This window comes from Erigeron canadensis, chromosome 3, assembly GCF_010389155.1.
Source record: "Erigeron canadensis isolate Cc75 chromosome 3, C_canadensis_v1, whole genome shotgun sequence".
Classification (NCBI taxonomy): Eukaryota; Viridiplantae; Streptophyta; class Magnoliopsida; order Asterales; family Asteraceae; genus Erigeron; species Erigeron canadensis.
Window position 1 is genome coordinate 18,572,157 of NC_057763.1, and position 17,425 is coordinate 18,589,581.

The 17,425-nt window shown below is 31.1% G+C and overlaps 1 protein-coding gene across 3 annotated transcripts; it reads left to right on the top strand.

The window, feature by feature from the left end:
• Nucleotides 1-7,719: 7,719 nt before the first annotated feature.
• Nucleotides 7,720-16,834, top strand: LOC122592491 (protein ENHANCED DISEASE RESISTANCE 2-like). 3 transcript variants are annotated; one of them, XM_043764730.1, is made up of 22 exons: nt 7,720-8,053; nt 8,824-8,898; nt 9,005-9,058; nt 9,165-9,230; nt 9,337-9,392; nt 9,710-9,786; nt 9,929-10,048; nt 11,345-11,379; nt 11,495-11,598; nt 11,671-11,766; nt 11,988-12,079; nt 12,197-12,268; nt 13,093-13,263; nt 13,581-13,786; nt 13,911-13,977; nt 14,066-14,241; nt 14,352-14,453; nt 14,781-14,828; nt 15,509-15,652; nt 15,739-15,834; nt 16,077-16,178; nt 16,350-16,834. In XM_043764730.1, exons 1-22 carry the CDS (start codon nt 7,835-7,837, stop codon nt 16,437-16,439), a joined length of 2,268 nt encoding a protein of 755 aa, XP_043620665.1. In that variant the 5' UTR covers nt 7,720-7,834; the 3' UTR covers nt 16,440-16,834. The 3 variants fall into 3 exon arrangements, with proteins under 3 accessions (XP_043620665.1, XP_043620666.1, XP_043620667.1); XM_043764731.1 differs by having other exon boundaries at nt 12,015-12,079; XM_043764732.1 differs by lacking the exons at nt 7,720-8,053; nt 9,337-9,392.
• The last annotated feature ends 591 nt before the right edge of the window (nt 16,835-17,425 follow it).

Sequence of the window (17,425 nt, forward strand, 5' to 3'; positions counted from 1 at the left end):
CAACTGGTCCGGTCAGTCTTTTAAATTGTTTAACAGAATTTCAAAGTGGGCTGTTGGGCCTTGGTTGGTGACTATTGCGAAGCTTATATATAAATAAATAAATAAATTCTTCTGAATTTTAAAGGTAAAATTAAATTATTATATATAGTTTTTGCAATTAGCGTGATTCACACCTGTGTCTCCAATGGCGAAGCTAGGAATTATATTTTGGATGGGCCAAAATAAACAACGAGTAATAATACAAAAAGAGATTATAATAAACTTTAATTACACAACTATTTAGAAGGTTATTAGATTTTAGACTCGTGTCCAACACTGACACGGGTTTTACGATATTATCAATATTAGATCTTCATACATTTAAGTCATAAAATCTTTAAATTTGAAAATATATGGTTTCAAGTGTTATATTTTGCAAGTTGTAATACAATAATCACAGATCCGTTACTGTCATTATTAGCTGAGATGTATTGATAGAATTGTTTATCGTAGTTATTCCATAAGGCACATGCTATAACAATTTCTCAACTATATAACTTTTTGAAACCATTTGTACTCATAATATGATATTATTATGAAAATTATTAAGAATTAAAATATAAACATACTTGTGATCCTGAACTTGATATTTAAGTGTACGTATTTGATAATGATGCGAGCCCTTAAAAATTAATATAAATTAAGTATTCAGACTAAAAAGTGTAAATTATTGATGAAAAACAATACATAAGCGAGAGTTAATTTGGTGACATTGGGCGATTTGATTGGTTAATGAATCATTATGTTTTAAAATGATTTTTTGTAGGCAATATTTCATATGTAGAAATTGTTTTAAATTAAATTTTAAAAAATTCTCTCAGGTTGATGGCTAAAAATAAATATAAGTTAAGTATTTGGGGTTAAAAGTGTAAATTATTGATAGATTACAAAAAAATGTAAATTAACGAGACTTTTTTTACAAATTAATATAAATATAAGAATATGTTTGGATAATGACTATTATGATTTTTAATTTATAGTTAATCTAAATGATGACATAAGCGAGTGTCAATTTGATAAAATTGAGCGATTTGATTGGTTAATAAGTCATTAGTTCAACTGTCTTATAGTATATATTAAGATTAAGATAAGATAGTTGGACTTTGCGTTCTTTCAAATCATTAAGATCGATCATCTAAAATTAAATTTATGCTAAAAGTCTCGACTATTTCTTTTTCAATGTAAAGAAGAAGATTATCAGAAATAAATTCATCTCCCATTTTATTATGAAGTCTAGTCTTCATAATCTTTGTAAATGCACGTTCAACATTTGCTGTAGATACCGGTAGAATTAAAACAAGTCGAATAACCTGTCAACGAGATAATAATGATTTGCTACTCCTGTCATTACTAGGGCTTGACATAGTTCTGCAATAAATGACAAATTTCTTAAAGATGGATAGTCTTTCACAGTAGCTTTGAAGTGCTTAAATTGAAATTCCAAAATATCGAGTTCTTGCTGTGTTAACTTGATAATTATAAACTTAAAAGAATTATCCTAAATAAAATACACATGCTTAAATTAAATTCAACTATTGTTCATCTTTTTCTTAAAAGTAATGATAAATCCTCTTAATAAATCAACCTAATTATCCTTCTAATTATATGATGAAGCCACATGGAAAAATCAAGGGGAGTGATGTATGAAAGATAATGAGTGAATTACACATGTCAAAATGTTGTGGTATTAGAAGAATTATTAGGCTAAAGTTTTAGAAGGATCAATCATTTTCCTTTTCTTAAATCCTCATATTTATTTATTGATTCAATGATTTATATCTATGTTAATAAAAATTAGATGCCGAGATGGTAATTGGTAATCATAGAAATTAAAAAGGGAATTAAATGATAGTTAATTAAATAAATAACATACCTTTGTTAGGTTAGGATTTGAGAAAAGATAAGAAGGGGATGGAATGGAATGGATTTTTTGATTATTTGAAGGAAAGACAAAAAAGGTACTGGCATTTGCCAGTTGCCACTATGGGCCACTATGGATATGATACATATTTATTTTTTTTTTCATTTTTATTTGGGATGAGCTGGTTAAAGCTCGGGCCAAAGATTTATAAAAAATATATATATAATATTTAGTAGTATTAGAAGGATTGGGGTGGGCCTTGGCCTATCCTACTACTAATATCCCTCCATCAGTGCGTGTCTCAATCAATGCTTATAACTCATTTTCGCTTTTAAGTCAATTTGGTGAACTTAGCTCCAAATAAGTGACTTAAGCTCCATATAAGTGCAAATATCGCCACGATCATTACCTAGAACCATTTACACAAATACTAAGCGACACATTTAACATAAATTTGCCTCGAAAAGCACATAAGTAATGGATTGATAGTTATTAAAAGAGAATGACTATCCACACTAATTTTTTTCAATATAGACACCAATATTTTAATATAAGTCTTAATAATAGGGTAATCATGATGTTTTTCTACTTTTCATTTTACTTTTTTTTTTATTTTTACTATTAAAAATGTAATAATCATGATGTCTTGTTACTTTTTAATTTTTAGTTTACTTTTTTCATTTGTTTTATGATATGATAATCATGTTGTCTTATTACTTTTTTCTTTATATATATATATATATATGTATTTATTCTATTTCATTAATTTTATTTATAGTATCATACATTTACTTTTTATTGCAATTGAAAGACTAAAAATATAATAAATCATTAACATGCACCTTATATAATTATACATAATAGTAGAAGATACATAATAGTAGAAGATATAAATAATACCCATAGATAATAAAATATTTTAATCATTTTCTTAATCAATATTAATACAAGTTCTCACACCTACTATAAAAGAAAGAGAAATTGGTAGCTATAACAACACTTTTATTAAAATTACCATACTATATATATGTATTGTTTAGCTAACATCAATATGATGGAGTTTGGGATAAAACATCATTGGCATTCATTAACTAGATCAATACCCGGTCGTTGACCGGGTTAGAAACAGTACATGTTGAACTTTACATACAAAGATAAATAAATTGACAAAAGTCTAAATATCTAACTTTTTTTAGCAAGCAACGTTAAACCTTTCAACCCTAAACCCGTCCACTATCCTGCCAGCCTGATTAAGTTAGGTTGGTGAGTTAGTTTTGGGTTATCTGGTTAGTAGGTTCGGGTTAGTTTTTCTACCCAAAAGTTATCAAGCTGGGTATTTTCAACTCGTCAACCTGAACCCGGCCTTATTGACACCCCTATACAAATAAAAGACATAAATAGTATTATAAAAAATATCGAAACTTAGATGGGCACGTATGTTATTAGTATTAGTTTAATAACAATTATTTTAAACAAATACGTATAAGATCATGACAAATTAAATTTTATTGCATTGTCAGGTGTCGGGTTTGCACGGCTTTGGCTGGGTTTTGACCCCTGCTCATGCCTAACACTGCTGTCATCCGTCACGACACCACTGTTGTCACCCATCACCAATGCCGCATTGCACTCACTTGAAATATATTTACTTTTAATTTAAAATTACAAATTTAAAACCTCATTTTATGAAGCCTTTCTTTCTTTCTATATATTTCGATCGAAAATCCCACACAACAATACTAATCCGCACTTGATATAAAGATTTTTAGATGTGAGCGCTTTCTTAAATTCTTTCCTTTTTCCTGGTTTCAAGTCTATCACCATTTTAATTTCATTAGCTACATAAAATATTTAAATTGAAAATAATAAAAACATGACATAATTAAAAAAGTGTATATATATAACATTAAAAAGTTAACATTTTTAACAAAGTTTGACTTTAATTTCAAGGGCTCGGATCGTTTTGTGTATTATTTTAAATGGCGTAGATCAAAACTTGAATTTATTTTTTTCTCTTTGTAGCATGGGCCATATGTATATTCTAGATTATACCCGGTCGATAACCAGGTTACCAAATAAACTTATACAATACATGTATCACTCACTACAAAAATTTACGTCTTATAGTATATGAAAATACATATCTTATATGAAATCCGTCATAATGTTAAGATAACAAACCTTCTACTTTTTTTGGTATAACATATATGGAGTCGGCTATATATTAAGATTTTCAATATAGACCTTACTAAATAAGGTTGTGAAATCTCGACTCGGTAACCGACAAGTTGATATTTTAGGGTCAGGGGGTCGGGTTCACTTTTTGGGTTAATAGCTCAACCCACCTACCTAAAATATTTTAAATTTAAATAAAAAATTTTAATAGGTGGATCTACAAACTTATTTGATCAGACAACCCATAACCCATTTTACTTAAAACTAATCCGCCAACCACCAATCATGTCACCTAAAATCAACCCACCAAACCATTTAATCCGCCCACTAACCTGATATTTTTTTTTTTTTTGTTTGTGGTTAAGTTTAAGTTGACGGATTGACAGGTTTGGGTTGAGATTTTCAAATCAAATTTTGATATTAAGCCATAACCACGTCGATGATATAGTTATTAAGGATTTTTCTAATTGAGAATTTTAATACTTATTTGTTAACTCTTTGCTCAAAATAAAGCTTATCTTAATTGTGACACCTTACGATATTTTTAATTTTATATTTATTTTTTAAGTCACATATTAAGTTGAAAATAAAATAAAATATTGTATATATGAGTATCAATTTATATACAATATGGATTTCCATGTTCCCCTTGCATGCATAAGCTTGAAAGTTTTACTTTTAAAAGTAAAATTGTATTAAATTAATGGAAAAAAAAAATATTCACATCCGTAGTTTGTAGCAATGGATTGGAATCTGTAAAGCGTTTTGGAAGTTTAGTTAAATAGCACAAAGTAATTATCATAATTATATAAGTAGTCAAACATTAAAAAGTTGCCATATATAAAATAGTAAATTTTGACTTTTAATTTAGATGGTTAAGATTTATTTCTTGATCTATTTCAATAGCTAAGATCATCCTACAACTATATTTTTTTCTCTTAGTTGTGATAGCCATTAATATATATAATATCACTTTAATAATGATCACTCACATGAAAATTAGCTAAAAAGGAAAAGGATGAGATTTGTATTCAGGTTACCTAAAGGAGGTTTTTTTTTTTCTTAATTCAGATGTATGCAGTTTAACTACATATCTTGCTATAATTTTGGAACAATTCCTTGGCCACCTTAATATTGCACATGTCGACATACGGAACGAAAACCCCTTAGATTCAATATAATAACCACTATAGACAATTTAATCAACAAAAACTCTCCAACCTCTTTAAATAATTCACTTCCAATACTTTGAAACCAACCGAACCGCTTAATAGTCAAAAATATCAAATCATTGTAAACTTAGAGAGTCTATGTCCAAACATATAAATATTCTCAAATCAAACCTCTACCTATAAGTTAACAAACCTAAACACAAACTTAACCATATTTTCAAAACAACACTTCCTAAATTGATCGACTTATCAAAACTAACCTTTGATAAATTAATATCAATCTACAGTTCAACACCATCATTCCACTCGTTAAATTTCACCTCATAATTTATATTTCTATATCCATATCTATACTTCTCATGGACGGGTAGTCTCAAAATGTAGTAATCAAAGTTAATATGATTCGAGCAACCATCAATATGACCAATATTATAACATAATCAATACGAAAGTTAAAAAAAAAAAAAACATATGAAAATTAACTTCATATAAATATTGATTCCAGTTTACCCTTTTTTTGTCTTCCAAATTTAGTTAAATAAAAAATTTGCAACAAAGTATATATTTTGAAAAATACATATCAATTCATCAACAAATACCATCTTGAACGTTGGTGATTTTCTTCGTGTTGTTACACTCTGGAACAGTTCATACATGCACAACACAGAGTCGTAGATGATGGTTAACATGTGTTAGCTTAAGATATTCAAGATTAACTAATGTGCTTTTATTTTTTGTTGTTGGAGAAGAAACCATAACAAACCTATAATGGAAAACAAACTAAATTAAAAGAGACAATAATAACAATAACATAAGAATTAAATGTTAAATAATAATAATAATAATTAAATATGAACAAAGTATATAAATAAAAAAACCCTTTTGATAGTCGATTGTAGTTTTTTTTTTGGCCATAGTTTTTTCTTTTGGGTTGATAATATGTGAGGGGTTTTTTCTAGGTTGTATATGTAGATAAATAATTTTTGGCCATAGGTATTTTTTTGGTTTAATAATATGTGAGGGTTTTTTCTAGGTTGTATATATAAATAAATAACTTTTGGGAGACTTTAAAGAATAAAAAGAGTTTTTAATTAATAATAAGTAGGGTTTTTTTTTTTGGTTGATAATGGAGGAGGATTCCCTCAAGTTCCTCCGAGGGTTTTTTCTAGGTTGTATATATAGATAAATAGTTTTTGGGAGATTTTTAAGGATAAAAAGAATTTTTAATTAATAATAAGTTTGATCATTTATTAAATTAAATAAAATATTAAAGAAAATAGAGGATTAATAAGGAGGAATTATTAGGTTAAAGGAGGGGACTAGGGTGCCAAGTGTATCCTCAACCCTCTCTTTTAGTTATATTATATATAGAATATATGTATACTATATTATAAAAAAAATAACATTGTATTTTTAGAAGTGTTGAAAAATATGTAATATTTTCACTTAACACCCCTTAAGATGTTTTCACCTACATTAATTCCTTAACATCAACGATTATATTACATTACCAATCATTTATTTTTTTTCAAATATTTTTATTAACTCTTTATATCATTTAGTTTACATCAATTATCAATGCCACTTGACGCCTCACTTACCACCAACAGTCGCCACACCACCAAATTGTCGCTGTCACAATCACTGCCGCATTTTGCGGGTAACGTGCTAGTTATATTATAAAAAAATAGCCTTTTATTTATGGCAATGTTGAAAATTATGTAATATTTTCACTTAGCACCCTTTAAAATATTTTCATTTACACTACCTCTTAACATTAATAATTAAATTACATTATCAATTATTTATCTTTCAAATATATTCATTAACCCTTTACATCAATTACTTTAAATCAATTTTACACCACTAGACACAGTCTCTATCATCAACAGTCGCTTCCACCACCACAATTACCGCCGCATTGCGTGGATACCATGATAATATTATATTTAAAATAATGATATTTGTGCATTAGAATATGCTTAATAATATGTCTAATCTAATCATTTAATGACACATGTATTATATATTTTCTCATTTTATTACGTAACCATTTATTTTTTACTATGTATCTACTTCATGTTAAAAAATAACCTTCTTTTAGGTTGAAAGTTACTCTATGCGATATGATAAAAATACCATATTTTTTTTTTAAATAACCCTTTTTTTTATTTAATAATTTAATTATCTTAATTAATATGTCTAAAATATTTTTAATGAAATAAATTACACAACCAATCTTAAGAACACTATACTAATCATTATACAATATTAATTACATTTACATCAATAATCTACATTACTTGTCATCACTACCATTAATCGCCACCGGTCACTATTTTAAAGAATCTAAATATAACTTTTCATATTTTTGTAAAAAACCTTCTCAGAATCTCCAACTTGTGAAAACCAACCCCTACCAAATTAAATTCAAACAACGCCATTTTCCACCTGTCAAAGTTTCATTATATATTCGTCTTTCGTCATCGACATTATTAAAGAACCCACAAAAAGTTATACTTCAATTCATCAAAAAGGTTTAATCCTTATCGATTTTTTTGAATATTTTAAATAATATTGCCCGGAGATGGCAAAACGCGGTGGCGGGTCATCAGAAAGTGGTGGATCGGAAAGTGGGGCGGATGAAAAAGGGAGTAGTAGACGGACCCGGTTTGAATATTTCGGGTGGGTTTATCATCTGGGTACAAATTCAATTGGGCGTGAATTTTGTCATCTAAGGTTTCTTTATATTCGTGGCAAATATGTAATCATGTATAAACGTGATCCTCATGAAAACCCTGGCATTGTATGTTTTTCTTATTCCCATTTGTCTTTTTTATATATTTATATATACTTGTATTGTATAATTTTATATCTATAGGTTTGTAATTGCATGATTATAGAGTGAACTATGTATAATATAAGGGCTTAGTGTTTCTTTAAATGTATTTAACTTGTCAGGTTTTGCTATAGTGTGTATCTAGAGTGTGAAAAACTTGGTTTTGTGTGTTTCGAAGTTCGGTTATCTTTTACTATGTTTGAAACATTCAGGGGTGGTACCAGAAAAAAACAAATCTAGATATGTCTAAAAATTTTCATTGTTTACTGTTTGTAAGTTGTTAAGATGATGGCGGTTTTCATGATGTGGCAACTTATATGGCATGGAAATGGTTACATAATGATTAGTTATCGAGTAAATACCATAGCAATGAATTTGAAGTTTTTTACATGCATATTTTTTTTTTTTAAATATGATACATACTGTAGCAGAATGTGACAAGTTGGATTCTTATAGAAACACTTAGCCCAAAAGTTTAATGTAGTTATACCGGGTACTAGTTTGGTTTTGTGTTAATGCCTAAACTCAATGACTGAAATCTATGATATTTGTATTTTTGTTAATTGTTATATTGGGTGACTGGTGATTAGCATATTTGACTTTTTAATTTTTTGGACTACTAACTTGTGTTCAAATAAAAGGACTAACAAGGCGTTTTTAGTTAATTAGTTATTCTTGGTGCGATGATTTATTATTGTTCGATGTTGATTACAACAATTTTAGCTTGTTTGATGCAGAAACCAATACGGAGGGGTGTGGTCGGGAACACCCTTATGGTGGAGGAGTTAGGAAGAAAAAGGGTCAATGATGGTGTAAGACCCTTAAAGCTCCTTTCCATTGCTATTCATTCATTTATTTATTTATTTATTGAAGAAATCGGTTATAATTAATGTTGTTTGTGTAATTCGTTACTTTTAGGATCTTTACGTTTTAAGGTTCTACAATCGGTTGGATGAGGAAAAGAAAGGAGAAGTATGTGACTTTATCTTGTATATACTATTTACATAATGTTACTTCTAACTGATCGGTTTTATCGATAATTTATCGATTCTTATCCTGATTACCATGTTGTTGTAAGATTGCTTGTGCTACAGCCGGAGAAACCCGAAAATGGATGGAAGCATTTGATCAAGCAAAACAGCAGGTATAAAGAGCCAAAAGCTTTATAACATGAAGAGGTTTCTACCTGTTTTTTTTTTCCTTCCATATTTTTTTTTATATGTAACATTTTCCTCAACTATTATAATTAGGCTGAGTATGAGCTTTCTCAAGGTTCCACCAGAAACAGATTGAGCATGGAGAATGAGTATGACGCCACTCTATCCATATCAATATTGTTAATTAAAATTCTAATACAGTAGAGTGCAACTCATGAATCAGTAGGCCATATGTTCTGATATGTTGCAATAATATTACATCAAGTAACTTAATGAACTTTCTCTTGTAAAAATATGTTACACCAATTTCTGAGCTATCATTTAGAAATATCATAATTTATTAAGTTTTTGTTGTGTCTTTGAAAGACAACCTACATCAGGTATTTGTTCTCAGTACTGAAAGTCTGAAACTATGTTCCATGTATCTTTATACTTGTTGTCTCATTGTACTATTTCTTTTTGGAAGGATTGATCTCGAAGGGCGTCGACCTAGAGTAAGGAGATATGCAAATGATTTAAAGAAGCTGATAAGAATAGGACATGGTAACTAATAACTGATAGAGATCTATTATGAATTTTTAAAAAATAAATCTGTAAGCTACATAATGTCAACAGTTACCAGATATGCTCATAAATTTGAAGGAGACTAATTTGCCGCTTCTTCTCGTCACTTTGTTATCTGTAGGTCCAGAGAGACTTGTCACAAGATCTTCAAACTTGGGTCGACATCATAGATCTAGCGAGTTGGAAGATGCTGAAGATGTTGTTGAAGTACATGAATGGAGATGTGTCCGTACAATCAATGGTACCATATTCTCTTTATCTTTGTGCTTCCGTGTTTGATTATCATTAGAGTTGGTAAATTACGTGGGTCGGAAAATGTGTCCAAATATGTTTGGGTTGTCGGGTCAGAACACTTAATTATAGTACGAGCCAAAACGGTGGAATCTGGTCTGACGGAGCAAACTTTATCTTATATTTTTCATCAAAATATGTAGTTATTAAAATAAGATTCATAAAAACTATCACAATTTCACACCATTAATTAGTTAGTTACTTTTCTTGATTAAACATTTTGATGGAGAGTAGAAACAATGTCTTCTAAAATGTCGCTAGAGGATGCACTGCTATTAAACATAACGTTATTTCGATGCTTCCACATCAACCACCACCAAGGCAAATGGCCTCCAAAAGATTCTTGTATATCTTTAACACTTGCAACCCTAGAGGAAGGCTAAACAATCAGTAGGATTCGCATATGAAATATCAAGTTGAAACCAAGATGCCATCAAAGTTCTTAGTTCAGGTAAGAAACCGCAATTTATGATAAGGTGAAACGTGATTCGCTGATTCCACGTTAGAAAGACATATTGGACAACAAATGGAATGAATTTCCATTTCTCTTAAACTGAGATAATCTCATTGTGACTGGGAGATGATCTTTCAAGATTCTCCATATAAAGATGTTTACCTTCTTAGGTACTAAAGAGTTCCACCGAGTTTGATGATCTTCGCGTGGTAAGATAGAAAGGTCTATATCGTATCTTATATCCCTCGCCAAACATGAATATTTACAATAAGATTCCAGCACCAATAGTCGTAATTCTCAATGAAAGAAATCAACTGCAATGCACTAAGTAACTCAGAAATTTGGGCCTCTCCTCTTAACTCTCTATGTCACTCCCATGAGCATCTGTTGTATAAATGCCAATCAGTAATAAAACACCCAAGACCTTTTATCAACTGCAGCCGGCCGAGGGAATTCCCATTTTCCTTTACATCTTAATGTAACTTATATTCTGATTTATGATCACTAACAAAACTAAGAGTCGTCTCAAAATATGGTTACTTTTTGAACAAGTAATATGAATCATTACATGCGTTTAAACATTTCGTTTTGTTGGGCTTAAAGCCTCAATCTCATACTTGTCAAATGATAAAGCAGTCCTTCACTAACCACCTTTCCAAGCCATAAAAGCATTAAAAGCAAACATATATACACTTCATTTTTTTTGAACTTTTTTTCTGATATATATGCCCGTTTATGTGGAAATCTCCAACGTCTTGATATCTTTTTCTTTGGCTCTATGTTGGATTACAGGTGTCAGAATCTTTGAGGATGTGTCTGACCATAAGGTACTTGCATAATGCATTATTGCATACGTGCACATACATGTGTTAATAGATACTTGTCCTGCAAAAGTGCATTGTGGTAGTAGTTCTAAATATTGACTCGTTTATTAAATGTTAGCCGCACAGCAAAACTGTTATTGTGAAGGCCGTTGGTGCTGTGGCTACAAGTCCGGATACTGCTTTTGAGGTGGTTCTGAACCTTGATCGACACCGGAGATACGAGTATGATGATCAAATTCATGTGCATTCTATGTTTATACAATCTTATGTGTTCTCTAACATATAAAATTACAGGTGGGATGCATTGACTAGTGACTTAGAAGTTGTAGATTCTTTAAATGGACATTCTGATGTTGTGTATGGATCTTATGATACCAGATGCTTAACTAGGTGCGTCATTATCTGATTGAAAATTTTAGTCCTATTTCGGTTCTTACTACTGCATTGAGTTTTTACTTTCATCTTTGATGATCAAATATAAATTTTGCATGGGATTATATGCACTGAATTGGATTGGATGACACTTCTACTCTACTGTACTTAGCTTGCATCTTACATATCCTTAGTATTTTATTATTATTTAACTCATCTTGTTTGTCATTTCTCATCAGTCAAAAACTGATGTGCTGTTCTTATAGGTGGCAGTCTAAGCGTGATTTTATATTTTCTAGACAATGGTTTCGTGGACAAGATGGAACATATAGTAAGTGGATTTTACTTGTAGTTATTTCTTTGTGCCACATGTGGTTAAAATTGATATTGTATGTTTCTACTATCATATATTTGAGCTTTGCTTACCTACCTTGAATCTATGATGCAGCGATCTTGCAGTTTCCTGCAATACATAAGAAACGACCTTCAAAATCAGGATATCGGCGAATAAAAATTAATCGTAAGAACCTTTCTTTCTTATGGTATGTAGTTTTACGGTACAATTGATCTTTAGAGATGTTTGAATAGTATCAAGAATGATCTCTAATATGTAGTGTTTTTGTATTTAATGTATGTACCCATAGTTGTCGACTCGGAAATTTTTACTCGACTTGAAAACAAGATTTTTTGACTCGTGACTCGACTCGTAAGAGTCAGGATATTTTTTTAAATATTACATAATAAAAAAAGGGTAAATGTGATGTCTTTATAAACAACATATAAGTTGTTATCTTAATACATTTACCAAAATATTACATATTCAATAGCTTTGAGATATAAACATACAGTCTATCTACAACTTCGCATTAAAATGATCAAAAATACATAGGATCCACACAAACTAACCAAAGGGGTGAAATCCCAGTGGTACCGCCATCATGTGACCACATGGGCCTACAGATGAAGGTTAGAGGTCACAGGTTCAAAACTTGCCAAAGGCAAGTGGAGAAACTAAATCTTGTGATCCCATGTGTGAGAATGGTGACTTACTGGGGCATGAGTTCTATGCAGTGTGCGCTCTGGGTACCAAAATGGTGCAAGGGACCCGAGGGTTGGCAAGTGGAGAAACTAAATCTTGTGATCCCATGTGTGAGAATGGTGACTTACCGGGGCATGAGTTCTATGCGGTGTGCGCTTTGGGTACCAAAATGGTGCAAGGGACCAGAGGGTTCCCACTCAGTTAACCCCCCTCTTTACACACAATCTAATGTAGCCATAAATATAATATATAATCATAGTATATACCTGAGTTATTCCTTAACAACTTCTACTTATTAATTGTAGCTTCGTCTTGGGAGATCAGGAATCTGAGAGCGTCGGGAGTATCAATCGGTGATAGATGTCTTGTAACACATATGTTAGAGATGGATTCAGCAGGATGGTTAAAATGGAAGCGTGGTGAATGCTCAAAGTTTGAAAGTTCAATTCCTTGTGCGTTGTTAAATCAAGTGTCAGGTTTGTGTGTTAATTATTTTGTTTTTAATGCTTACAACGATAAAATATTGAACTACATTCTAATCGCCTGAAGTTAAATAAAGTGAAAAATACTTACGAAAAAAGGTAAGGTCAGGTAGATTTGGGTCACCCTGTAATGGGTTAACACGGGTAATCAAATCCACGTGTCAGATTGAAACGACTTATGTACAATTGTGCACTTTATGGAAGTTACATAAATTGGGTGTCAAATTTTATTGAAAAGGTTATTTTTTTTTCCAAAGGCGAAGTTTAAGTTTTCCAATGAAATATTTTAGGAGATTCTACAATTGTTTCAGGTTTAAAGGCGTACATTGAGGCAAACCCTGCTCTTACGTGTGAATCTTCCACAACACTGGTTGATACAAAATCGTCTGATGTTTCTGGATCCATTAGTGAGTTTGAAGATGCAGAAACGGCTGAGGAGTTTTATGATGCAATTGCTGATGATTCATCATCATCTTCCGATGAAGAAGAAGATGGTGGTGCTGAACTTGACAGCAAGGTTTCTTTCTTTATTCTGTTTTAGAAGTACAACAATACAGAGACGGATTTATGAATTTATAAAAAAAATAATAAATAACAATTAATATGATTATAGATCATAAATCTACTCTTAACTTTATCAGGGCCGGAGAGTGAAGCTGAAGAATGTTTCATGGGCTATCGCCCGCTTGGCTTTAACGGCAAAGAAAGGTACCATTAAAGCGGGTAATTTTTATATTTTTAAGTACAGGTTGCCCAAGTATTCTCAGTGTATTACTTTTTTTTTGTCTGTGATCAGCTATGGATTCCAACAATGAGTTAGATCCAAATGTAGATCCAGTTACTCTTGATCCTAGTGATTTTCCTGGTTCAATGCACAAAGCGAAAAGTGATGCCGATACCAATTGTTGGACATCTCCAAGTGGTGCTGGATTTAAGATCCGAGGAAAGACATACTTGAAAGACAGTACTAAGGTCAGTTTTAGGCTTTTGTTTTTGTGAATGTCAAAACAAATTAAAGTTACTTTTTGTTATAGAAAGGTAGTAAATAATTAAAATTTTACTTTTATGAATTTAAACTTCAGGTAGCCGGTGGGAATCCCCTTCTGAAGCTTATAGCAGTTGACTGGTATAAACTAGAGACTTCCAGAAGTAAAGTGGCATTGCATCCCAAATGCATTGTTCAGGTACTCAACAAGTTTTCTCATTTAGATTTGGCTCTTGTTATGTTACATAAATATGATAAAATTTTTGTAAAGATGAGTCTGCTACACATTCATAGATCAAACTGAGAATTCTTATACAACTATTATGAGTTGTGAATTGTGATTAAAAAAACAATATAAAGTAATAGGTTCACATCCATTTTTGTAGTATAACTTTATATAATTCATATATAAATGCTTAACACTAAAGTTATGTAGTTCAAGTGATTTTGAACTAACATATGCTTGCATTATTCACTCGAAATTTGTGTTTTTCTGATCAGTTTCTTTTTACATCTTTTGCTACAGTCAGAAGCTGGGAAGAAACTTCCATTCATCCTTGTCATGAACCTGCAGGTATGACTTAACTATATAGGCCTATAACAGATGCATATTTTTTTGCATATATGCTTAACATATAATTTATCACAACAAGAGTTTTAGACATTCTTTTGAATAATAAGAGTCTTTTGATATAGATCACTTTTGTATAGTTTTAGACATCCTTTTGAAAAATGGGTCTTTTGATATTCGATATGTTTTTTAACTAGTATTAAGGATAGGGATTCTAAGATCTGTGTGAGTAAATTGCATGAATGGTTCTTGTGTTTTTGTCATTTTTGCACCCTCTGTCTATAATTGTGAATTTTTCATGTTGGTCCCTGAAACCACTCTTTGATTGCTAGAATGGCCCCTCTTTGTTGAAACCTTTTGCAAGTTTGGTTTCTTAAACGTGCAAAAAATGATAATCCCTTAAATCTTTCATGCATTTTACTGTCAGAATTAGGATGAACTTGTTAGTATAAATTGTTTAAATCCATGTTGAATAACGACACACTTCAATTTATTAGATGGAGTATAATAGAAATTACTGCTTTAGTGTAAAGTTAATGTTGCTTTGTTAAGGCGCATATGGACCTGCTATAGAATAATTACAGTTGGTGAAGATTAAATTTGTTATCTACTTGTTTTTCAAGTGTTTGAATTTTGATTAATGCTTCTTGAGATGTAATTATCCCTTGTTACTCTTGTTCAAGGTTCCCGGGAAACCAAACTACAGCCTAGTTCTCTACTATGCTGCTGACAGGCCCGTAAATAGAAATTCTTTGCTGGGCAAATTTATTGATGGGAATGACGCGTTTCGTGATTCAAGATTCAAGCTGATTCCAAGCATTGTACAGGTAATTTATATCCATTGTATCTTGCTGTCACAAAATCTCTTTTTTATGGACATATTTTGATAGTGACCAATCAACGTGGTCAACAGGGATATTGGATGGTTAAGCGTGCAGTCGGGACAAAAGCTTGCCTATTGGGAAAAGCTGTAACTTGCCACTATTTAAGACAAGATAATTTCTTGGAGGTATTCACTTTTCCGTTCTTTGTAAGAAATATCCGATGTCTCATCTTTAGGTGTTAATTGTGTTATCCGCCTTATCCCATAACCGGTGACAATCTCTATCTTGGCATAGTTTCATGGAAATTACGTATCTGTCCTTTAATGATGACACTGATTGATTTTGGTCCACGCGATCCTTCCATTTTGTTTTCTTGTGATATATAGGATTGACTACTAAATTTAATGTTTTATAATTCATTGTGCAGGTTGATGTAGACATTGGGTCGTCATCCGTTGCAAGGAGTGTGATTGGTCTGGTTCTTGGATACGTAACAAGCCTCGTGGTTGATCTTGCCATCTTAATTGAGGTTTTTTTCTTTTCTTCTTTATTAAACAAGCTTTATGCCATTTGTTTGTATATTAAAGGTTATTGGAATTATGATGCATAATATAAATAATTTAGTGTTTGTTGAAACTATCTCAGTGTTGTGCACCTAAATTGATTTGTCTCTCTCTTTTTTTTTTTTTACACAACACAGGGAAGGGAGGAAAAAGAACTACCTGAATACATTCTTGGAACAGTTAGACTAAACAGAGTGAGACTCGATACTGCTGTTCCCCTTGAATAATAATGTCAATATATGGTTGATAAGATGTCACTTCCGGTGTATATGACTATTATTTGCTACATTGAGCACCTCTCGATAGGCAAGATACTGTTCTTAATCTCCAGAAACTGCCACGGTTGTTCAGATCCTGCAAAAAACTGTATCAATATGTACAAATGTTAAGAGACAACAGCCACTCCTATGCTTTAATTGACCTGATATGATCAAATGAATTGCTGCTGCGTGTTAAATAAGCAAGAATTTAAGACCATCTTTTTTTTTTTCTCAACGTCTTTTCTTATGGTGGCTACTTTTGGTAGCCAACTTTGAGTTGTGAACTTGCTGGGAGTATTGCTCTGAGTGTCAATTAGCAAAAATGCAACAATTTCGGTCCAATGCAAAACAATTTCAATTTATAGATGGATAAATGCTTGATAGCAATGCTCTAAACTGGGTTGAATAAACCCTCTTAGACTAACTAGTGGTTATGTTATTTGGTTTAGATTACTAATAGAAATTATCAGATTTTTATTTTTGGGTAAAAGGGTAAAATTACCCTGGTTACTTATTCATGTACATGTTATTAAGCAACGACCAACTCCAATGGGGATTGGCGAGTGACAATACTCCCAAACTATCGTATTTTTAGCTATTTAGTTCGTTGTAAGATACTTTTGAAAAGATTGTGTTCATAGTATTAGGAACTAAGAAGTATACTATGGCACACAATCACCCAGGTTTGCTAAGTTCGGCTTCTAAAGAATCTCATGACCTTCGTTTGTCAAAATCGCCTCAAATATATTCCATAATAATTTTCCAAAACTTGGGATTACTAGTTTTGCAAAATTCTTGTTTGACTTGCAACTAAGTTTATAAATCTTTTCAGAAATTCTACTGTGCTAACAAAAATTTAGAACCATAAATCAATCACATTTTTTGTGATAAACATACCATAATATATTTTTTTAAGAACAGATATACAATAAGTATATTGTTTTTATAACAAA

Excerpts from the sequence above, each read along its gene's own strand:
- LOC122592491 (XM_043764730.1), top strand. The coding sequence starts at position 7,835 with ATGGCAAAACGCGGTGGCGGGTCATCAGAAAGTGGTGGATCGGAAAGT. Across the intron at positions 8,899-9,004 it reads GAAAAAGGGTCAATGATGGT|GATCTTTACGTTTTAAGGTT; the intron begins GTAAGACCCTTA and ends CGTTACTTTTAG. Across the intron at positions 12,080-12,196 it reads TGGACAAGATGGAACATATA|CGATCTTGCAGTTTCCTGCA; the intron begins GTAAGTGGATTT and ends TCTATGATGCAG.